This window comes from Melopsittacus undulatus, chromosome 2 (genome assembly GCF_012275295.1).
Source record: "Melopsittacus undulatus isolate bMelUnd1 chromosome 2, bMelUnd1.mat.Z, whole genome shotgun sequence".
Lineage (NCBI taxonomy): Eukaryota > Metazoa > Chordata > Aves > Psittaciformes > Psittaculidae > Melopsittacus > Melopsittacus undulatus.
The window spans coordinates 18,601,382-18,627,051 of record NC_047528.1 but is presented as its reverse complement, the minus strand read 5'-3'; the positions used below and the strand labels follow the sequence as shown (position 1 = coordinate 18,627,051).

At 37.3% G+C, this 25,670-nt stretch overlaps 1 protein-coding gene across 4 annotated transcripts in view; it reads right to left on the bottom strand.

Moving 5' to 3' along the window:
- Window positions 1-495: 495 nt before the first annotated feature.
- The window catches only part of SGCG (sarcoglycan gamma), a 121,711-nt gene continuing 96,536 nt past the window's right edge, over window positions 496-25,670 (bottom strand). For 2 of the 4 annotated variants that reach the window (XM_031049504.2, XM_005149760.3), the window contains 3 exons: window positions 22,678-22,750; window positions 5,696-5,819; window positions 496-4,150 (listed from right to left, as the gene is read on the bottom strand). In XM_031049504.2, the coding sequence (XP_030905364.1) occupies window positions 3,977-4,150; window positions 5,696-5,819; window positions 22,678-22,750 (371 nt within the window). In that variant the 3' untranslated portion in view covers window positions 496-3,976. The remainder of the gene's footprint in view (window positions 4,151-5,695; window positions 5,820-22,677; window positions 22,751-25,670) is intronic. The other 2 variants (XM_031049503.2, XM_031049502.2) reach the window with 1 other exon arrangement.

Genomic DNA, 25,670 nt, shown 5'->3' with positions numbered 1-25,670 from the left:
AAAATCTATTGTAATTGCTCCAATTAAAGGAGGGTAGTACCAACTTTGTGATTTCCTCTTGCTGGATCTGAACACTGAGGATGGCTGAATTATTATTGTGGAACACAGGCAGAAGTAATAGTTCAAAACTAGTTAAACTTGACAGCCAAAGTTGATGTTCTCATTTGAAGAAGACACTTTTTTATCTCATGTAGGTATTTATCAATGAGTTTTTTGGCACTGTCGTATATTTCTTCGGTTTGCTTTCTGGATGATGAATTCAGTAGCATTGATGTAGTATTTTCCTTACTTTCACCTACCACAGATGAAGATGAAGGAATTCTAGATGTGCAGTGAAACCTAATTGTAAAAACATTTTCTGAATGCTGTAAATTCTTCTTTGAGGCCAAGACTTGTGTTCATCTTTTTTAATAATGTACCTTTCACATTCATGGAGTCTTGGGAAGATAATTTTGTTTTTAAAATTAAAACATTAAGATGTTTCACTGGAACACACAAGCAGAAGCAGACTTTTCAAAATGTATAAAGTTTATTCAAGAACTCAGTTTTCAGTTAATTCTTGCAACTTCCTTTTGCATAAAGCTATATAAAGATAGGCAAATGTCACTACTAAAGGACTGTGAAATAGGAACAAAGAGGGTTATGTTTGGGCAATCACCAATAAAGTTTTGCTACCATTTTGATATTTTTACTTTTCCACTGTATAACAATCCCAACCAGTTACTAGAACTGCTGTAAATAATTACTTTTGAGGGTAAAAAATATGCAAACAATACAGTTCACTGTTGTGATCACTGGGTAGTGCATTTTTTTTCTTCTCCTTTTGCATAACTCGTTTGAAAATAAACTAGAGAAGTGCATACTCTCCTGTGCCGTAATTTTCTGTTTAACTGCTTACTGAAGTTTGATTCTAATAGAAATTGTAATTTTGAAGTATTAAAGAGGGATGGAAATACATTCACACAGAGATACCAGAAAAGATATAAATGTGTGAACCACATTGAGATTAACAACAATTCAGATTCTGATTGCACTGTGATAATTTCAGCATAAACTTCATTTCATCACTAGCCACACCTAAAAGGAAAAAAATTCCCCAAATTATTCTTCAGTGACACAAAGTTGCCATTGTCATGCTTTAAAAAACTCGTATAATGCAACTGTATTTTCAATGCCAGTTTTGTAGCATAATGAAAATAAGAATGGAATTTGAACACTGAAGACGGGCAGGTTGGTGTTCTTCCTGTGATCTGAGGCAAGTCCAAGGTTTTATTTCAGTGAGAAAGGCAATATTTACTGCAATGTATAACTGAGGTGCCAAAATGCTTAGTAGTGTTCCTAGACAGGGAACTGCACCCCTATTTTCCCAGCTGTATACCACGACTTTGTATAAATAACTAACCCAGAGCAACTTCAGTGTAAGGAGTTGTAACAGAAGTGGCTTCCAAGTACTCAGTAGTTCCAGGGTTGAGAGTTAGTTTCCAGTAGTAACCTGGGAAGCCTGTATTCAGTCCCTTGGTCTATATTAACTGCAAATCACATTTGAAAATGTGTGTCCAAACCAAAGGCTCAAAATGCATTAACTTTAAATGCTATGTTTTCATTGCCAGCAGGAGAGGCAGATTGTAACTAATATACTTATTTAGAGTGTCTGGCTAATATTTAGGGGTTAGATTAGGTGAATGAGCAGTTTGGTACCACATGGAACTGTGCATATATTCCTTGATGCAGGAAACACAGGTATGGTGACAATTCAAATGCCTTTGCAACTAGGTAACAGCTGAATTCTCTAAGGACTCAAGTCCAGTTTTGCTGCTATGGTGAGTATATAAAGGACTGGAGACATTACAGCCCTCCAAATTACTTGTAGCAGCAGTTCATCAGCATCTGGCACACACAATGGAATTTACTGTCCTTTATTTTAATACTCATACTTTCTACCCAGTGAATAAGCTAAGCCTGCTACTACTTCGTTTTTCAAAGTCTGCACATGGAGCTGGAAACACCTAAACTGACTTAAAAGGAATGCTGGAGACAGTTTCTGTTGAAGTCTACCTCAGCTGAGGGCTTAGCTATAGAAAGATATAGTTGAGAGATATAGACAGATGTAGTTGAAAGATATAGTTGTAGAGATATATATTCCTCCCTTTAGGGCCAACAGCCCTAGATTTACTTCTGAAGGTAGATATATAAGCACAGGAAAAGGGGATTTCAGAAATGGAAGACCCTAAGGGAAAACTTAGGGAACACATCAGCAATCAGTACTCTCCAAATAACATGGGAGACCTCAACTCACTTGCCTCCTTTGCCTCAAGGGACCCAAAAGCTCAGCTTAAGCAAGTCTCCTACTTTTCCTATTGAAGCGCTTCTAGTCTGCATTAATTACTGAGGGCTCCACCCTGCTAATGAAGGGCAATTTCAGTATTGTACATTAGACTCATTGGATAAATTACAAAGGCAGCCCTTGAGGCAGGGACTACCCAGAGTTTTACCACAATAGCAGTGGATACTGTTAACTGGGGGCTCTTTCTCAGCTCAGTCTTTTGTTGGTATCTTGGATCATAACTGAGTGGTGGGTTTCTTTGCTTGTCCACCAGAGCTGAAGTAGAAAGTTTAAAAAACAGGATAGTTTTAGTAATTCTTTTGTTCTGATTCTCCTGCTTTAAGGATGATGATTCCTTTCTCTAAAGGATGGACATTCCGTGGTTTAAAAACAGTTACGGGTTAAAATCTTTCTCTAAGTAGACACCAAGGCACTATGTGGTAGCAGCTCCTACCTGGGTAATAAGATCATCAAATATACACAAAACAGCATCAAAGGAGTTAAAATCCCCTGAGTTTTAAAGAACAGACTATTCAGTACTAATCTTGCTACCCAGAGGTGTGCAAACAATTTATTTGTGTTTAGTGCAACACTGTACAGGGGAATAGGTCTGCAGTTGTGTTTCTCTACAAGGTCAATAAATGGTTTGTCAGCTCTGGTGAGCATTTATTTTGTATCCAAATGTAAAAAATAATACAGATTAGTTTTACTCTCTCCATTTGTGATGGAGTCTGGCTCTGACAGGATCAGAAGTATCAGTCAACAGCTGCAGATGTAAATAGTCCTCTTAATTGGACCCTGTGGGCTGCAGAAAAACTTTGTTCCCCACCGCCCAAACAGTTCCTTGTGTCAGACAATCTGGAGCCATGTAGGTTTTTTTTCTTTTTACTAGTCCAGCTGGCAAAGCAAATTGCCTTGTTGAATTAGCATGGGGTTTAAATGAGTATGACAGTACAGGCAATAAAACAAACTACGGCTATTATAAAATATACTGACATATTTCTCTGTTGTATAGTGAACAGATTTGAGACATAGGTGGCATAAATGACTCCTGAAGCTTTTTGTATTGGTTATTTTTATATGAATCTCAGTAATAAGCAGATCAGCATATATGCTGACAAATTACAACAGAAAGCTATTTGCAAATTAACCTTTTACACAGAACTTATACAAATACCACATTTTTCATATCTTGTGTTATTGCAAGAACAAAATTGCATAGACCATTTGCTGGCACTTTTCAAATTCCCCAACTAATGCTTTGTCTTAGCATTATTCCCTCAATTTAATTTCACCCACTAATGCAGTAAGTGTTACATGTAGTGAGAGAAAAAAAAACCAAAATACTAACAGTGACATAATAGTCTGACTGAGTAATAGTTCAGCAAGGAAACATATTCCTTTCTTTTATGTTCTCTGTAAGGCTGTTTTCAAAGTGTTACTGATAGAACATGTAATTTGATTAAAGTCATTCTTTTGAAGCTGAAATGTTATTTGTGCTCTTCTTCCCTTTTCACCCTGTAGTCCAGAATTGTATATACAGATTTGTTTCCTAACTGAAGTACTTTGTTTTTAAAACTTAAAATTCTGGTTTTGGTAATGCTCTTCAGCAGTAATATAAAAATCAAACCAGCAAGGTTTTTTTCTGGTGCCTCACTGGCAGACACGGCTGTATTCATGGCAAGTGGAACCCACGCCGGCCACTGACAAATAGAGCTTTCCGTCTGGACAAACACAGATTTCGTAGAGCCCCTGAGAAATACCGGATCCACCCCTTGTACCCTCAGGCAATTTGGGCAGTCGCACAGTTTCAGCATCCAGCAAAAGCTAAATGGGAGAAAACAGGATAAATGGACTTGTTACAGATAATACATACAACACACAACAACCTGACTGTCTAAGCAGTGATTTAAGAATGGCCTTCTACCCAGACTTGTTACATGCAAAGCTCTCTGAGACCTAGGCTCTCAGAAAACAGTGGAGACGGATAAGCTGGTGCCTATCCTGTTCCTTTTCAGTGACCTTCATGAAGTTCAACAAGGCCAAGTGCAAGATCCTGCACCTGTGTCGGGGCAATCCGAAACATGGATACAAGCAGGGTGATGAGTAGATTGAGAAAAGCCCTGGGGAAAAACTTGGGGATACTGGTGGTTGAAATGCTGGATATGACCCAGCAACGTGCACTTCCAGAGCTGAAAGCCAGACACATCCTGGACTGCATCAAAAGGTGTGTGGCTAGCAGGTTGAGGGAGATGATTCTCCCCCTCTACTGCACTCTTGCTGAGACCCCATCTGCAGCACTGTGTTCCGATCTGGAACAATGTTTCTTTATAAGAAAGACATGGACCTGGCTTGAACAGGTCCAGAGGAGGCCATAAAGATGCTCCAAAGACTGGAGCACCTCTCCTACGAAGACAGGCTGAGACACTTGGTTTTCTTCAGCCTGGATAAGAGAAGGCTTAGAACAGGGGCCTACAGGAAAGATGGGGAGAGACTCCTTATCAGGGAGTGAAGTAATAGGATGAGTGCTAAAAATTGTAAATTGATGAGGGGTAGATTTAGATTAGATATTAAGAAGAAATTCTTCCCTATGAGGGAGGCACTGAAACAGGCTGCCCTGAGAATTTGTGGATGCTCCATCCCTGAAAGTGTTCAAGGCCAGGCTGGATCTGACCTTAAACCCTGACCAGGTTGAGCAACCTGGCTGAGTGGAAGGTGTCCCTGCCCATGGCAGGGTGGGAGGAGCTAGATGACATTTAAAGGTCCCTTTCAATCCAAACTATTCTATGGTAAGATATGGAAGCCCTGCCTATACACTGAATAGCAGCACATAGGGGCTGCTGCTACTGCTGTTGGACTCAGGTCTGTCCTGGCCTGAGTGCTGATGCTTTGCAGCTGTGTCAGCTTGTTAGGGATGGACATACAGGTTGGTCTGGAGTTCCTCTGTGGAAGAACTGGCACTGTACACCCTCATGGATGCGCTAGATGTCTGCTGCATGAGGCATGCTGTTGCTGATGTGCAGTTCTTCATGACATCTCCTTAATCCAGCAGCTCTGGGGCTGAGTGTCTGCTCTGGGTCAAGGACCCTATTTGGGTGCCTGGGGATCACTGTGCTAGTAGGGAGCTGAGTGCTACTGCAGTTTTATTAGAAAGCATTTCTCTAAGCTAATACAGCATTATGTCAATTGGTGTTATTATTTAATCTGACCCATAAGTAAAAGTCTTATTATTGGCACCATTAAGTTTACTATCCTGTCTCCTAAAATCTAAGGAATTGAAATAAAAGAACTTGAAAAAAGACTTGAAGTTGTTACTTATATTCAGACAGCAACATCAACCATAGTTACGGAAACAGAAGAGTTTGTACTCACTACACCATCACTGCTGTGAAGTTTGATATCCATCTGGGAAAGAGCTTCAATATTCCCAGCTTGCGCTTTGATATTAATACCTCGTGGTGCATCCATGCTCAAAGAACGAGTTGGCGATTCCAGCCTGAAAGCAGAAGCAGGAAATCTGAAAGTAGCACATTCTCATACGTTCCTTTATTTTTGAAAAATAAGTAAACTTTGAACAAGCACGTGAGGAATCTCGCCTGAAGTCATAGGAAAGATGCAGCGTCTTTTTCTTCAGGCAGACTTGCAAAAGCAGGAAACTATTTAAAAACACCAGTGTCCCTAAAAAAAATACAGATGAATTCATAATACAAATGCAAGGTGTTATTTCTGTATAATGGTAATTTATTCTTTTAAAACTGAAACCCGTTTTTGCATTTTTCGGTTTGAATTTATTTTAATTTTTGACATAATAAGTTATTGGAATGAATACAATTAGTGCAGTTCAGAAGTTTCATAATCAATGAGAGTTTTGACACTGCTATCAGTCAAAGCAAGATCTCATTTTGTGTGTTGCTTAACTAGATGGCATCTGAAACCTAAAAACCAGTAACTTCTTTTGATGTAACAAATATGCAATAGGGCAAGCTGGAAACCCTACAGTGCCACAAGATGGCAGGAAGGTACTGCAGGAGCTGAGTAGTCACTTCATCAGGTCAGCTGTGCAGGATTGATGATTTCTGTTTTCCAAAGAGGTAAGGCTTTGTTTCGTCAGAATTTTGGTATCGTTTCCACAATAAGTAGCAGGGATAAAAGTAACAATTAAAAAGCATGAGATGAAAAGAAAAAGCCCAAGCTCAGCAACAAGCTAGCGATTATATTTCTTCTTTTGACCACCACCTAGAACTGCTTCCTCAGGAGACATGGGGAACACTGCAAGACCAGAGTTGACACCTACTGGGTTTTGTTCCTGATGACAACATCCTGAATTTTATACTATCAGCCAGTACTAAACAGGTGAATATTAAGGCTAGCAAAAATTAACCAGTGGTCCCAGTTTACTTTACATCCATGTTACCTTCCCTATTCTGTACGTTCCCTGGACAGACAGAGAGTGATGTGGGCTTTGTCCACAATGCAGGACTCAGACATGCGTCCCTCCTCCAGGTCTGCATGTGCTCACCTGCCCTGTCTTCTGGAAACATGGGGCTGGTCATGTTTATATGCATGAACATACATGTGCACGCACTCCCAGCAGACACTGTGTTGGGTCCATGCGTGCTCAACAGCTGCCAAGCTGGAGGAGTGGAGGACTGTGGCCCAGCAGGTCCTTTACTAGGTGTGCATCAGGTACTGAGTGTAGACATTGACTGCCAATCAATCACATGCTAAAGGAATGAAATGCTTTTACACACAGTCCTGCTGTAGCTCTCATGGATTTCATTCACTCAGACTGCTTCAATTCTTCCCTTTTAGCAGTTATTTCATTAAAACTAGAATTTAAAAGTCAGTTGTGCTTGTGAAAAACTTCAGTTTTATCTTAGAATTCTGAGGAAGCAAATACAGCTGCTATCTTAAAACCTAAACCCATGATATTTGAGCACAGCCTCTGAAAATTCATTTTTTATCCCCAAATCTGAAAACAACTCAGGCAATATTGGCTTATCACTGCTGGCCAGAGGCAGCGGAAGATTCTATCTTTGATCTTCAAAGGTTCCTTCTAACCCAAACCTTTCAATGATTCTATGATTTGCCTCTCCCCAGCATCTCCTGCGTTAGTCACTTTCAATTAGCTTAAACTTTGGATTGATAACTTAAATTCCTAGCAATGGATGACTGCATCATGGCTCCATATTGGGACTGTATCCATAAAATAGTTTGATCCCATGACCTGGAGATGGCACAAAGTTCAGTAATGTTCATGCTGAGTACAACAACACAAGTATGAGTCTGTTCTGCATCAGATACCTGATACAGTGTTAGTAATATTTATTAAGCAGTGTTTGTGATTTAACAACTTTTCTATGACTTTTTTCTTCATATTTACACTTTTATGAAATTGGAAATCAGTCTTTCCTTGAGTGATTTACACAGGTCGGCTTCATGGGAATATTTTTTGATGCACATTTGTAATCATTGTGTAATGAATAATCAAAGTCTGTATTGTCAATATTTAAAATTTAATAGATTTTATAAGTTTGTGTCAAGGTAGCTGACTGTTGTTGTAGTTTGTCTTAGCAAAAAGGCTATAAACAGTCGAATAGCTTTTTTTCCCCCCCCCCCAAAGTAATTCACCTATGTAAGTAATCAGTATGTAGGCATAAATTTTTATTTTTAAATCAAATACTGGAGAAATATTTTTTACTTTCTACAAAAATTAATGCTGGCAAGAAGCCTACAGACTTCAGAAACACAGATTTATGATATGACCTACATACAATTTAAATTACATATCAGGATTAGGTTTGCTATATTAATCACAATCCTATATTTCTGCTGTTTATATGTGTCCTATTTCTAGATTAACTATGAGTGGATTTACTTAATTGAGTAAAGCACTGGAGCTTCCTGGAGATGGAAACTACAGTGAAACTTAAGCAGTGATTTTAACACTTTCTGGAAGTACAATGTGTGAGATTTAGCAAAGGCAATATTCAGTGACACTAACAATGCATTTCTTCATAATGCATTCAAAGCTTCAGTGTCTCCAGTGCAGATGTACTAAAAGGGAAACAGGCACCTAGCATAGAAATGAGGTGATCGAGTTGAACCTTGACTTTGAATGTCCCTTCTCAGTTCCCAATGGATCCTGAAGACACGTGACTTCCTCAGTCCCTTAGATACTGACCTTAAAGTTGCCTAAAATCCTTAAAGTTGCCTAAATGGCCCTGAGGCACTTCCAGTCTGTCACTGGTGGGCAGGTTTGTACTTCTCTTGTATGCTTAAGGGTCTAGAGACCACAGAACTACCATAGCAGAAGAACTGCGTGAAGGAGATACTTGTATGAGCTCAGAGTGTCTTGGAAAGATATGAATATACCACTGCAATAATTAACAGTGATGGTGTTTTAAATAGACATTTATAAAGCAAAATGGGCTTTTCTTAAAATCAGTGACCAATGGATCTACTTTAAACAGATGATGGGAAGAATGATTTGCTCAATCAGTCAGAAAATACATGACTGTGTGCACATAATGGCTGATGAGAATGTTTCAGAATCTATTCCCTAAGTAATAAAAGGAGAAAGAGAGCATGCTGGGCTGAGCAAAACATTGATATGCATCCCTCAAAAGTCTTGGCAAAAGAATTTGTCTTGCTTGCAAATGCTAGAGGGTGCTTGGAGACTGAGAGGACAAAAATTGATTGTCTTAGAGGTTTTGGCCATTATATAGTGTTTGTTTGAATTCGGGCAGTAGAATGATGAAGGAAGATATTGCTACCAGTCACTTTTTTTTTTTAATTGCAGGCACATAAATTATATTTAACAAAATGGAGTGAGGATCTTTATCATCTAGATGAATTAATCTATGTAATGTGCTGTCCTAAATGAGACATCTGTCACAGCCTGTATCTCATTTGGGAAGATGGATTCTGTACTTACAAATAGCTTCTAGGTACTGTGGCAGCTGCCAGGGGTCAGTCAGCAAGTGGTGTGGTGCAAGAGGAATTGATTGGGATGGCACAACATTTGATGCCAAAGACCTGACACCCCCATTATATCTGCCCAGAAGAGTGCTCTGTACTAGCTGATGCCTGACCCTGAAGACTGCACGCCCAGAAAGGTTGGAGCACATTGAGTGTTCTCCAGGAGAACATAGCCTTCAGATTAATTTCATCCAAATGTCACCCTGCTTATCTGTCCCAAACAGTTCCCCAGTGAGAACCAAGATGTGCGGAGCTCAGGCAGTTGGGGGGTTTCTCCCAAAAGCACGTTCCTAATTTGAATTAAGACACTCATGTAGACATATCCACGGAATGTGGAGCAATGCAAAGTACACCTAGGCCCATTTGCAGTATAGGTATTTTGCCTTGCTCTCCTTCATCTCAATCCCTGTAGCCAGCTGGAGCTTTGTTGGCAAAGCACAGGGGAACTGCACAGTGTTGGCTAATGAAAGGCAGGGAAAAGTGGGGGAATATCAGGTCCTGATGATATTTCATAACTCTGTCATCTGCTTGATATTGGTCCTCCCGTAGTCCATTGCAACTAAAGCAACCAGTTGCAAGGAGGGTAATATTTTTATCACTGTCTTCTTATTTGTTGGTAAGAGAGTTACAGAAGTTGACTATGCTGTCGTGGCTGGCTACTGAGGAAATATGGTGCTGAGGTGTGCAGAATAATTAATGAAGGACTGTGTGAAAGTCTTTTGAGGAAACCTGGACAGCACCCAGGCTCTGCATCTGAAACCATCCTAACAACTTAAAGGCCTGGAGATTCCCAACTTTTCTTATAATAGTGGTGCTAACTTGTGGAGATAGCGGATCACCAGAAGTTGCTCAGCTGGTTGTTTAGGGAGATTGTGAGGGGAGTGACAGCCTGCTGCAGTTGTGGTAACACAGCAGCCAACAGTGCCTGTGCATCCTGCAGGAATATTGATCTCTTCTTTCATCCTGTTCTGGCAGGAGATGGAAGGATACCTTTCCGATATTGTAAGTACCACAATACATTAGAAAGCTGTGTTTTAATGCTGCAAAAAAAAGTACTACAGTTTTCTGGAGCCCAAGTTTCCTACCACAGTGTGGGGTTACTTGATTACTAAAGCATGACAGAGGAACCAGCTTGATCTTGTTCCTTCTGGCCACTTTTTGTCCCTTCCATCTTATGAGTCAGCATCTCTCCTAAACTCAATGAGGACAGAATTCCTTTGTCAGACTTGAGATGAAAATTCCCCACATGTGTGCATTCCTTCCAGCACCTACCAAAGGAAGACTAGCATTACTGTAAGTGGACGGCACTGGTAGGTGGGCACTGCCTCTAGAACTGTGGCACACCCAATAACTGGTGTGCCCATACATATATACAGCAAACATTTTTTCCTTGCTTTTTGGTTAAAATAGCATAATCAATTTTACCATGCAGAGAAGACTGTATGAAATTTGAAATGCCACTAAAGTATTAAGGTATGGTAAAGAATTTATCAGTGTATAGTGTCTTAATTATTAGAGTTAAATACGTTCTTGTATCAGTAAAGGAGAAACACCTATGTATTTTAGCCCTCACTCAGCCTTAATTAAAAAAGGGTCCCTGTACGTAAAAGAAAATAAAATATCAAATATACTGGACTTGATTTATTTTTCATTATATCAGATTATTTCTGTTAGTTTAGTTCCGTAATAAGATACTGGTCTAGTGTCACATATATGGTGGGTATTTTTTCTTTTGTGAAGCTCTTTTAATCACTCAAGGAACACTAGGTGGGTCCAGGCAGAACCTAAATGCTGGTTAGTTCATAAAGACTTTTCATTAAAAGTCTTTCACAAATCTTTCCAGTATTGATACTTATGAGAGTTCATAAAATATACAAATTAATCACTTCCACTTCTGTAATATACTCAGTCTTCTTCCCATGGTGCTTTTAGTACAATTAAAATAAAAGGATCCACACAAAAGTGCCAAATAAATACATATGTATGTATAAAGGTTTGAGTTAAGAAGTCATATGAAGGGGCAGAAGATGGTGAAAGACCCCACACCCCTTTCTTTCTGGCAGTTGGTCTTTGTAGGACTGAAGATGTTGCTTCACACTTGTTCCTAGGCATTGATAGGTGCATGGGAAAGAGAAAAGATTGCAGAATATGAAGTAAAAAGAGGAGAGATAGATAGAAAATGCAACTCATTGGTCAGACAGGACTTGCCATTGGTGAAGCCATACTGGCTGTCTCGAACCACCTCCCTGTCCTGCATGTGCCTTAACACAGAAACAGGAAAACCTGTTTCGCAATCTTCCCAGGCACAGATGCTGACAGGTTGGTAGTTTCCAGGGTCCTCCTCTCTACCTTTTTCAATAATAGGTGCAATGTTTCCCTTTTCCCAGTCAAAAGAGACTTCACCTGACTGCCATGACTTTTCAATTATCATGGAGTCACTTGGCAACTACATCAGCCAATTCCTTCAAGACTCTGGGATGCATCTTATCAGGTCCAACAGACTTATAATGTTCAGGTTTCTTGAGAGAAACAAGAAGAGTTAGGAGAGCAATGGTTACAGGTCTTATTACAGTCTATAAAAATACAGAAGCACTTAGGTTGCTTAGGGTACAGGCTGCGAAAATGGGGCATAGAGCATCAGATGCTGTTGGCAGATAACCAAAACACCTTTTCACATTGTTAAGGAAGAAACCCTCATAATGTCTCTGATGTGCAGAAAGGAGTCTTGACATGAATGCCTGCCCTTGGGTTCAAGTCTGACTTTGAACAGGTGAAAGGGGAACAGAAATTGAATTAGGCAGTGATTGGAAGTTGTGGAGCAGAGCAATAATAGAAAAGGTAGGAAATAAGATAAAAAAACCCCAACCCACAAGGCAAAAGAGAGAAAAGAAGGATCTTTAACCTGTCATGGAACTAATGTTAGTCAAAAGTCAAAAAAGCAACCTGAAAGGATTCAGTGGGCTTAATTGGACTTGGTTCTCTGTAGGTGTCTGCTTTCAGCCCTGCGTTTTGAATGCATGTTAACCTTTAAAAGGCGATAGGAGTATATTGGCTTTTTGATTAGTCTGAAAGCAGTTTAATTCACTGGCAATGCGGCTAGACATTGTAAAAAAGCAAACCATATACAAAGCATGGATTAGTTACACAGAAAAAAAGTTCTCAGCATTTATTTATGGTCCAGTATACAGAATTTCAAACCATTTTCTCTCTTTATGAGGAAGCTGGACTTCTGTTGACATGAGCTGAGCAAAACTAAGGTGGAGTTGTAGATAGTGAGGAGCAGGTACACACTAATGCCAGCTGCCAATTCTCACCCATAGTCACTTATCTCCCAGCAGCTTGCTGTTTTGAGGTCAGGAAAGTGGGGACGGTGACCAGGATGTGGCAAGAAGAACATGATTACCCAAAGCTGTGGACCTTGGTGTTCTGCCTTGTGGCTTTTGGTTGTTTGCCAGCAGGTCCAAAGGCAAAGAAGGACAAAACAACACGATTGAGCTCTCAGTCTCAATATATGCCTCATTTCTGTTTTGTTTTGTAAAATCATTTTCTTTGGAATGACTCCTAAATTACATCTTCTTACAAACAGGAAAGATGAGTTTCACACCATGTTCCAACAATCACATGTCTCTTAAGGACATGGAATTATTATTATTCAACAATAAACTCCGATAGCTCTTACTGAATATCAAAAAATACTAAATACTAATGCCCCAGTGAATCTTCCCTGATCAATTTTTGCACGGTAACAGAAACACAGCAGTTAAGCCTTGGCACAAAATTCTGATTTGACATAACTACTGTAAATTTTCGATTGTTAGCTGATTTTCTTTCAAAAATGCACTATTTTGCATAACACATACTGAATTTCTTCCCTTAAAGGTGCAATAATCGCTTCCTAGGATGATGCTGGCTCCTGTATTTCTTCTGTTCTCTTCGATAAATGAACTATAATGAAAAAACTGACTGAAAACCAGCATCCATTTTCCCCTGTCAAATCTATTAGTAGTCAAATGTTATTGCAGCTTAGTTAAAAAAAAAAACATTTTCCAAGGGTTACTGCTCTTGGGATTTGCTTGCATAAGGATGCATACTCTATTTTATCTACAAATACTGTAGTATCGACTGGGTAGATAACTATTTTATCTACAGGTCCCTTCTACTGAATCCCAAGTTAGTGTATTGTTTTTTTTGCAGTAAAATGTAATATGCAAACTAGCATGTTTCTAGTGCATCAAAATTAAATAATTATTTAAAATTAAAAGAGAATTTTTTTGCAGTTACTTTGAAGTGCATCTGGCTACTTTGCTGCAGATAAATTTACAGGAAAACTTATAGCAGCACAAGATACAAGAACTATACTTTCCACTTAAGTATGCCAAGGCTAACACCTCTCCGCAATAAAGTTTTTGTGCTAGTAATAAATAAGATGATCACCACCACCTTGTGAAAATACAGAAAAGTTGTCTGATAATATCAGGAGAAAATAAATAGGGTACAATTGAATTCAGGGCAACATACTGTGAGAACGTCTGTTTAGAGGCAAATGTACATAGGAACTGCATTAAAGAAAAATTACTTGGCTGAATGAAGCAGCTGCACATAAAGCACCTCATTTTTCTAGTAATTCTGAAGCTTTTATAAAAATCTTCAATAGCACTGTGTTGCAATTTAGAGACCATAAAATAATGGAGCAATTTGTTATAATTTGGTTTTAAAAGTCACTTGTTTCTTGACTCTCTTATGCTTATTGCTTAAATGCATTAATGAAAATACCATTTTGGAAGGTCTATCATTTTGTCTCCAATCACACAGGAAAACCTCAAAATGTGCTGTCCCCTGAAAAAACATAGTTGCCTATAGCAAGGAATATAGATGATCCCCTGTGCACCCTTCCAAATGAACAGAAAGAAATAGGCACTGCTAGGGCATAATTAGTCTTATGTAGTTTCAATGTCTTTGTTAGGATAAAAATGTAATACACCCTAATGGTGCTTGTTGCCTTCCACCAAGAGGTGATGAGATTTGAGGCAGATAGCTGCACTAGATGTCTAAATGAGTTGAATCAATTCCATGTGAACTATCTGCCTGTGCAGCTGTAAACCCCGGGGGCCATGCTCCATGTGCATCAGTCTCTCTGAAAATGCATCTGTGTGGGTGGCCTGTGGGAGGATCCCTTCACACTTCAGTGAACGAACGAATGAATGAGTGAATGAATGAATGAATGAATGAATGAACGAATGAGTGCTTCTGCGTGAAGAGAGGGGAATTCTAAATCTGGATGAACATCTGAGATGATCCTCTAAGCCTGGACTCTGATGTAAGAATTCAGACTGAATACTTAAGAGCAAAATGGTAAAACCAAGTGTGTGCTGAATTATCAGCTAAATCACATGCACAAACAGTGAATAATTCATTTAGGATCAGCCAAAGTGTTAGGCAGATACAGATGAGGGGATTTTTATCTTTAAACCCTACTCCATATGTATAGAAAGTGTGGCCGATTTTTAAAGAAATTTGTTTTTTTTTCCAGCTTATTTTGTTTTATTTTAAAAGTGATAAAGGACAAAGGGCAAATCCCTGAGGCATTCTATTCCTTTTGGGTGGCAGTCTTAAATGCTGGGAGTATTTGCTGCTCTTGAAGATGTCAGCTAGTATGTTCTTCAGCATATTTTCCTTTAAATTTAAAAATTTCTCATAATTTCTTTTTATTTCTTGAGATAGTCTGTGTTCCAAATTCGTTCTGTATTTATGTTCTAAATCTGAGTGGGAACAGATGACAGTAAAACTCAGTTAAGAGATTCTGGATTCAAGGGAATTGTTCAGCATATGCACAGCAGGCACTAACATGGCTTATGGCTTACGGGTGATCTCTGTGCACAAGCACAATTACAAAGCCATATTTGAAAAACAGATGTTTCCAGTTCCCAAGGTTTTGGTTAACAGAACTTAGTTCATGTAAGCAATGTAAAAGAAATATTCAAAGCACTAAGACAAATGCACTTACATGTTCTCTTAGAGAACAAACCAGTGCCCAGTTTTAACAGTATTTTCAGAAGACTATAAAAGTTAATTTAAAACTTCTATAACCTATTAAACACACAGAAGATATGATTATTACGGTGTAGTTACGTATTTACTAGTTCTCCATCCATCTTAAATATTGCGGGATTTTTGCCTGTTTGTCCACTGTCACTCAATGCAGAGCTCCTGGAGGAAGGAAGACTAAAGATCAGAACTGATATGTGATTAAAATAGAAGCTTCTCTCAAGACTGACAGTTGTGATAAAGAGTGGTAAGCAGAGCTAATTCAAAAGAGGTCTCTGTGATGACCTCAATTTTAGGATTTTATGATGTGCTGACTCCCCAGGTAATTAAAAATGGCCAAGGCCCCACTGAATGTGATTGAATCTGGCACATTACAGATGTTCCAAGCATGGCTATCTTTTTCAAACGACTTTAATGGTACCAAATAATAACTTCTTGTATTATAAAATTTTACTCTCATAACACTATTTGCATCACTGTTGTAAAAAAACAGGTTACTATTTTAATTATGTGTATTTTAATAAAATTATCTTCCTTGTTTAAATTTGCCACGCCTTTTTTTATATATCTCAACCAATTTTTTCTTTAGTATGCAGAAGCATAGAAAAAATCAAGTAACTCAAATTGATCAGTACATGCTGCTCATAGTTTCCACTTGTTCTGCATTAAAAGAAACACTCAAGTGAAGAGGGCTTGGCTGACAATTGGGTTATACCCTTCCCCTCTTGTGATTCATTAGTACAGTGTCTGAATGGGCCACACTCTCATCAGATTCCTCACAACTGAAGTATTGCAACTGCACACACAAGCAGGGGGGAAAGAGTGAGAGTAGCAACAGTGCATATGTACAATATATCTTGGAAGAATTACTGTTATCAGGAAATGCTTCCCTTTCTTCTTCCGGTGTTTAACACATGCACATCCTCATGGTAGGTGACTCCTGTTTCCTGTCTGATATAGGTGCAGAGAGGTATGAGGTGAAACATAATGTAAGCGATACTCTACCCAGCTCAATGTTAAATCTTAGACCAGTGACAGCACAATTACAGACTTACAGATATTGCTACAGGTGGTCATCTGCAAGTTGTCTGTAACTGTGACAATCACTAACGAAGTTTTCACGGTAGCTTGCTCTCTGGTGGAGTATGGTGTAATCACTGATGACAAGTTCCCCTGGCAACCTCACTGAGCAGACTGACATTGTCAGATACCCAGTTTAACAGTATTGGTGTAGAAAATCATTAAAACTTTGGTCTCTGCACTGCAGATATATGAATGTCCCACACAAGACTGTCCCATACAAGCAGCAAAAATGACTCCTATTGATCTTAATGTGCTAAGACATCTCTGAAAACCTGAGGCTTTAGAAAGAGTATCAGCCGCTATCTGTCTTAAACTGAAAGTCCATTCTGACAGCAAGCAGAAACCTGCATGTATTCTCAGGGAGACCTTACCTTGCATAAAGGCCACTAATATCAGTGCATGGATTTCCTCTCCTCCTGAGGTATCTATCTATCACTTACTGGTTTCAAAGGCCAGCAGTCCTTTGAAACAAGAAATGTGTTATAAGAATTCAGGAGAGCAGCTCTGACTGCCAACGCATCCATGTGGAAAAAGGCTCACTAGGAGACCTGAGTCCTGTTCCCACTGGTCACCCAATGTCCCTCCTACCTCAGGAGTGAAACCTCTGTGAGAGCAGGACAGACTTCAGATTCAGAATTAAAGAAGGCAGGATGATCTAATCTGCAGAGGTTTCCTATGGTCATATGGTCCATATGTAAAATGATATATATGCCCCGCAGGTGAAGCACTATGGTTTGCAAACTAAATTGCACTGAACAAGATTTTGCAACAATATAGGTGCACACAAATAGACAGTAACACAACACAGAGAAAGCATATTGTACTTGGAAAATGCTTTTCACTTTAGGATTAATATATTCAAACAAACTCACTGCTTAAAAGAAGGCTGTAAGTGAAGTAGTACCCAAGCCTTTGCTAATAAGGTATTCTGAGATACCCCAGTCAGAAATGCTTCTGAAAATGTAATAAATATGATATCCTGTATCATCTGATCATTATAGATGATGTCTTTTTACAGACTTGAGTCCATCAGATGAATGGAAAGAAATTTATAAGCTTGCAAATGAAATATTTGATGGTATTCTTAGTTAACCTGAATGAAATAAAGTATATGAATATAAATTTATATCTAGCAAATTAATGCCAGGGCTCATAAAATTACATTGCAGCAGAAATATCTCACCAGTGAGGGAGCAGAGATAATTTACAAATACTGAATCATAACTGTCGACTTACTTCTCCATTACATAACTCATTCTCCTCTGACGGACTGGGCTTTTGATTTGCATAATGAGTACAAATAAAAATCACTGTACTCCAATTAGTCAGATGGTATTTTTAGGCAATTAGCATGTAAGCATCAGTATTACAACTATGATTAAGCAATGATTTAGCAAATGTTTTTTTACCCTGGTTGCTTCTATACATCTCTTACTGGATTTCCTTCATAATTACTACTCACGCAACCATATACCCCCACAACTTCAGTTTCCAGCCATTGTTTTTGCACAGTTTAACCCTAGCAAATACCTCAAGTGCAAAAGGAAATCATATTATCAGTGGGAAATGGAAAGGATAAAAGTAAGCCTTCAAAAAGAATCACAGTAAAGTAGAAGCCATAAGAAAACAGAGTTATTTGATACCACATAACAGAAATAAAAATTAAAGGGGACATATTTATTCTGAATATACAGATAGGAAGTTCTACCAGCAATCCATCAATACAGTAATTCACCTTAACCAAATACTTAGAAGACACATAATTATGCCCACAAATTATCAATATTCTATAACACATACTTCACAAGCTAGGAAATATATATTTTTATGCTTTTAAGCACTGAACATAGGCATTTTATTAAAATATGAAGCAATGCTTCTCAAATTATATATTTCAAGTTTCAGTGAATGCCAATATTATATGTTTGTTTAAAAAAACATCTGCTTTTCTGGGAATTACTGAAGTCTTTTCAGAATACACCCACATTTGGATATCATCTTATATATGTATTTATAATGATACTCTAACAAAAGCTGATTTTCTGGAGGAGTGACATTATTCCTGCTATAGTGCTATTGAGATCCAAGAAGGGTGGAAAGCTGTGGGTCACTTTTGAACTTGGATATAAACCCTCAGTTGAAGAATTGGCAAAATGCCACAAACTGACTGTACTAAGAGTTAATTCTCACAGGATTTGTGCTCAGAAGAAACAGTTTCTGGCTGTCAGACATCCATATGCAGTAAATATGAGAACAAAGCTAGTACTCATTCATGAGCATTATATTAATTATGCATTGTATGCAGTTAGTTAAAAAATGGAAAGATGTCACTTTTGTAACCACATTTCCCTAAGTTTGGGAAATGTGTGAATGCTCAGCTCAGAAAGAGTTCTGAGATTTAAAGAATTTCACTCAGTCATTGTTTTCCCTTAGCCATGTGTATCACAAGAAGTCAACAGTATCAAAATGACAAAACTTTCAAGGATATAAAATATAGAAGGAATAAAATAATATGCCAAATAATATTTTAAAGTGCTATATATTATTATAAAACTATGTTAGCATCAAACTGGAAAAATGTCTAAACTGAGACACTAGTTTTCACATCGAGATTGTTATTTGATAACAGGATATAAAACGGTATGTGTGCTGGCATGAAGCTCTCAAGAATACAAGAGGCTACTTCCAGTAATTAACATGGAACCTGTGGAGAAGCTGGCTTTCAGAAATTTCTATAAATGTCTCTCTCTACATCTGCTAGTTCCATTAATTACTGTTACAGTTTATCCACCAACATTTTGGGTTACAAGATATGTATCTGAGTATGAGCTTCCATAATTCTATTTAAATTCCTTCGTTTGGAAAGCAAGGTACCCATTTTCCATTAAAACGTTGTTGTGATTCAGTTAGAGGTGGCAGATAAATTCTCTGCACCTGGAAGATGTGTAGGCACTTGACTGTGTGAGGCAACTGAATTGCTGGGAAAAGTAGGAGTCCAGACATATTTCTGTTCTTATTAATGATAATTTGCTAATTCTAATGAGGTACCTCCTCAGTGCTGTTTTTCTGCATAGGCTATTTCCTGGACATATCCATATCTTCCTGTTGACTATAAGCATGTCATTGGGATATCTGTCAGAATTTTATTATGTGCGAGAGCCTGTGTGTAGGTCTCTGCTGGTCCTGCAGTCTTATATTTTGTAAATGAAACTAGGTATCTCATTTAGATATAAGAAATCCAGGAAAAGAATTAAAAAGTATGTAATCTTATTTTAAACCCAGGAAAGCTTAATTTTTGAAATTTCTGTTTTGTTATTGTAATTCTTCCTACCAGTTGGAAGTAAGTACAAGCACATCTCTTTGTGGGTGAGTCATGAATTCAGTCTATTAGACTGAAAAGGACTCTACATGTTTCCTTCAAATTATGGAATGAAAAGACAGTTACTGTCCGCAGTATAATTGCATTACTCTGTCTCCATTACTTAGCTATAAAAAGATATGTTCTAACACACTTATCTCTTTGTTCCCAGAAAAGCAGTCTATCTTGAAATTCGGCATTTGGACAGGAAAGCCAGCAGAATGTTTAATTCAGAAGTCCATTTATGTCAGCTTTGTTTCCAATCCTGCCCTAAATCTGAGTGGCAGAGAGTGAATATGGCCTCTGTTAATGTGACACTAGCTGAAAAGTTATGAGCATTAACAGCTTCCCAATCAGCTGCTTGAAGCATGCAACTACATTTGAAGTGGATGGGTTTTCTTGAAGCAGTATTTCTATATTTAATGCTGCATATCATATCACAGCTGCACTTCATATCACATTCATCTAGCATATCATATTCACATGGTACAGCACAATCACTGAAGGAAAAATAGAGGAAGATTAATAGACAGTGAAAGTGTGACAATAAGGTCTTGAGATGAGCAAATAGGTTATATTACCTATAATTTGGTACTCACAACCTTAATGTGGAAAAGGAGCATATACAAGTTTAAAATAGAAAAGTAATACTTAAAATGGCATTTTAAATTTTCACACTGAAGCTTTTCAGTAGGTAATTTCCTGTATTTAACAACATGGAATGGAACAGAATATTTATAAAGCATTAAAGAATAAACGAACATGTTTGAGCTCTTTCACAACAGAATGCATGAGTTTTGTTTACAATGGCATTTAAGATTACCCTTGAAAGTAACCTTTTTCCAGCATGAGTTTTATAAATTGTTCTTTTCTGCCTACATCTTAACTTAGCATCTACACTGCAGACAAATGCATTTCCTTCTTGATGCTCCCCAGAAGCCTTCCACAGAATCACTGCCATCTCTGCTTTCAGACTTGATGCTGACTATGACAAGGAAAAGTAAATAAATAAAAAAAATTAAAGGTACCAGGTGCTTTGAACTGGGTAAGGGCATGCCAGGACATGAGTAAGTAGTGTATACATTGCACAGCTTCATGTCCTAATAGTCAGCATTTTTTTAGGGTTAAGCTAACTTGCCCTCTAGCACAGGTGTTTAGCAGCTCTTAGGATTTATGTCAAATACTCAGGTCAATTGCAAGTGTCAGTGTTGATGTGGCCATGTAGGTGTTTCTTTGATGTTATAATTCTTAGGAAACATCTGTAAATTCTGTAAGAATCTATACTTCCCACTATTTTAAGTTAACTAAAGACAGAACTGAATGAGATTTTAAAAACTACACTCGAGCTCTGCTAACACACAACAACATATTAGCTCAAAACATGTGTTTATTATTGTGGTAAAAATCACTAGGGAGCTAAGCCACTCATCCATGCAGGAGAACTTTACAGGTTAGAGTTAGGGGTTAGGGTTATTGCCTTCAAATTATATCCTATTTCAAAACCGGAGAAAAATTTATAATAATATTAGTTGTATATAGTCTGAAACAGTGTAATTGTTTTTGAATAAAATGCAGATAAGAACTTAAAACTGACTACAACATAATGAATGCAGGATAAAACTATTAGCTTTAAGCCTGTTAAAAAAATAATTGATGATGCATTTGAAGTGAAGTAATAACCACAGAAAAGAATGGATGTGTATCCAATGAAAATTTGCAGAGATTCTTGTCTTTGTAATTACAAGATTCAACATCCTACCTTATAAAAACTGAGATAATGACAGGAGGTGACAAATCTACAACATAATGAATCCAATCCCTACAAAATCAGGCAATGTTCACTACATGCATAACCCTACATATTGATCAAAGTCTGTCACATCCAAATTCTACCACAGTAGAAGACACACACTTTAGAAACTGGACATCAACATGCAAAAACTAATGTCTTCAGCTCATTTGATCTTTGAATGCACACATATCTTACTGTAAGTAAATCTTAAATATCAAGGAGAAAATTAAAAGAAGTATCTTAATGGTCTCCCTCTCATTTGCCATTCTCAATTTGAAAATTCAGTCACCAAGATACAGACAGTGTTTTTGAAAACTTTAATCATCTTCCATTACTCTCTAGTAGCTATCCCTATGGGAGAAAAAAAAACCCTAAGAAGAGAAATTATGACAGAAAGTAGCAAACTGCCAAGGAATGAAAGTACAGAAGTATACTTGTTAAAGAGATCCTCTTTCATTTCAAACCTTTCTTTGAACTGGCTTTTAAAAAGAAACATAACATGTTCATGAACAGAATGCAATTTGAGTTTATTACCTCATCATAACCAACTTATTACAAGCTAATTTGGGGCACTCAAAATTACACAGAATAATGCAGAAAGAAATGCTATCCCTGAATTCAGGGGCTCTGAAACATACAAAGTAGTTTATAATGATTTTCTCACCCCAAACTTCTCTCCACTCATACAGAGCATTGTACATTTCCAAAGTGTTCTTACTAGTGTTTCCTCAGACTGACAGTAGTTTCTAAAAATCTTGACTAATTACAGGGCAATGACCTGCTGCAGACAAGCAACTTCTATCACAACACAATAGAAAAAGTCACACCTAAGGTTTTCAAGCTGAAAAACAGAAGTTTACTGAAAAACTTTCCACAGTATATTATGTGGCTTTAAATAATTACCACCAACAATAAAGTATTCATAATATCTTTCAAAATTGCAGAGCAATGTATAATTTTCATTTAAAATAGTAATTTGTTTAAAATTACTGTTCCGCAAATGTTGTTGAAAATGCCATGTTCAGAAAAAATATGAATATCTATAGTAAACAATGTTTACTTATTAGATTTCTGTTTTTATGTATTAATTCTTACCTAAGCTGTTTAAAGGCTTCTGCTTTCACAAGTGGTGTTTCTACAGAATGCTCAAAAAGTGCTCCTTCAGGCCCTGCAAAAAATAAAGAAAAAATACTATATATAAAAGTTCAAATGGAAAGAGAACAGCAACAGTGATTTATATGGCCACTTTGATATTAAAAATAAAAATAAGTAACCATATATTAACAGTTAATAAGACAATTTAAATATAGCTACAGTACTACGATTACAGCATTGATTGGAACGACCTAATACATAGGTAATGTAAAAATTCATGTGTAAATTTTAAAATGAAATCCAAGAAGTACAAAGACAGAGAAATTTTAAACTACTTGAGACAAGAAAATAAGTAGTAAGATTTTTGAAGTGCAGCTTCCATTACAGTTAATACAGACAATTAAAATTCCACAAAATCTTTGCAAATGTTGCAGACCTAAATATTCATAATGGAAAAAAGACACTGGGAAATATCAGCATTAATGCACTAGTGAGATGGTGGGGGGTGGTGATAGTGTAATAGGGAATGAAAAGGCTTATCTGCATATTTTAAGCTTTCATCTCTAAGTAAGAGTAAAACCTTGCCTTCTTGTGAGAAAAATTAAGTATGACACTAAAACCCCCAAAATAATCTCAGGCCAAATTTTCTTTCTTTTTTTTTTTTTAAATAGCCCTAAATAAATTTCTTATCTTCATTACCTGCTTTGTATTTTAAACTGTAAAGAAATAACATCAAATATGATAGATTACTACATTTATTGTTCTATAGACTATTACTTATGAATTTAATCCTACAATACACAAGCTCAAGATACTAATTTTCTTAATGAGAGGACTGAAGGTTCATTAATACTCCCTACACACCCTATCAAGCACAGACTATCTGCCTCTTCAAAGTCTAACAGCATGTTTATTCATACCCTCAAATTGTTCCCTACTTACCTTACCTTCTGAGCAGAAGTGTTTAAATCAAAAATACATCTTGATGTTGCACTTCAGCATTAACTACTCAAACTGTAAACCTTTCCATAGAACAGAGCACTAGAAAATCACTGACAATTCTCAGCAAATCTTTAAAACATTATAAAAGACAAACAAGCAGGACAAGTAGTAAACTGGAGAAAGGGCAATACAATATGCTTCTCCATAATTTCTTACCTTCTCACCACCAAAATATTACCCCATACAACATTCATGATATATAAATTATAATTTGTACCTGTTAAAATGTTTTTTTGTGCAGTACTTGAGACCATTTTATATCTGCTGAATGGATTTTACTGCATATCATTTTATCTGCTTGAGCATATTTTCTCCCTTCTATGGACAGCCTTCCAGGTGGCAAGTCTGAAGAGCAGGCAAGGGAGTGGAGAAGAGGACTCGTATGGCCATGGACTCTAGACATTTGTGCAGGAAGATTCTGGTTCCAGCTAGTCCTCTGACTTCACTCCTACTGCCATGACAATATTATCAGTTATAAAGCAGTAATTTCTTTGCTAGCTATACACTGTTACTAGGTGGGTTTTACTGTCACCAATGCCAACTGAATGTATAAAACCCTACAAGAACAAAATGTTGATGTTTGATACATCTGTAGCAGAGTAATAAATATCTGCAAAAGATGCAGGTCATTACTGAATATTGAAAAGGTTGTAATTGGAGTACATCTCCGGGTAGCATTAATTGTCATGAACCACAGAGCTGAGATTCACTTTCATACACTTAAATTTAAGTGTCTATGATGTCTATGATGTAGGTGTCACAGATGAAGTAGAGGCAGAACTCAGTTACCTAATCATATGTGCCTACCGTAATCTAAAATACCTTTGTTCATCATGCTTGGCTTCCAGCTGCCATGATCAAACAAAGTGTCTCTTGTATATAAAGCGATATCCAAAGGTGTTTCAAATACTGCTGGATGATAAAGTTTTAGCATATGAACTCAGCCACTATATTCAAGGGAGATGAGGGAGTTGTTGAGCTCATCCTGAAGTAGACAACTGTATTTGGCCAGCAGAGTAGCTCTCCCCATGCCAGGTCTAGGTGCCTCCTTCATGCTGTAGACTGCATTGACTGTGTTGACTTCAGGTTCAATTCAGTTGTCTGAACTCCAGCATCAAGACCTGTGACCCTGTTGAGGTACCTGAAACACCTTGCTGCTCATGGCCTTCACCAGGCATTTATCCTTCTTAGGAGAACAAAGATAGGGTCTGCTGCTGTTTCATTCTATCATATGGGCTAGAAAACATCTAACTGAAATAGCATGAGGTCAGACATACCAAATTGTTTGAAAATGATAATTCCTGAGGTCTTGGATTGTACTACCTTATTCTTAGACTTTTAGTTTTTCCTGAAAGATCCTAAATCACAGAGATTTGCTCTCTGCTACATTATATTTTAGTTGAAGCCTTTCATGTTTTCTTACAAATTGTTACTAAGCTTTTCATAATTCATATAAATAAAATCAAACTAAAACTAAAATCAAATAGTCCCCCATATTGTACATAAAATATTCCAGGATGTTCTTTGTGTATTTTAAGCCTGAGGTATTCTGTTTCTTATGATATGAGCTTTTCAAAATTTATTTCACATTGATCTTGTTCTTTATCTAAAATGCTTAAAAATTATCTCTGTATGCAAAGTATTACTAATTCATCCTTCATGCTAATAGTATCATTTAAATCACAATTTTAATAAATTAACTTGAAGCAAAGTAGGTATGAATCTCCTCTCACTCCTATTAATTTTACACTGAAATAGCCTCACTGATTTTAATGGATTTGCTTTTAAGTTGTACTACAGTGTAAAAAAGAAACAGGCAATGCGCCTTTCTACAGTATCTGCTAATGTAAACAATTATCCTTGCAGTGTAAAGACTAATATTGGACAAGTCAGAATACATGTTTTAGCATAACAATTTAAACTTGTGTATGGATTATTTTTACTGACTTTGAGCAGAGATGGACTTTTCCAAATCAGTTAACAATTATGCT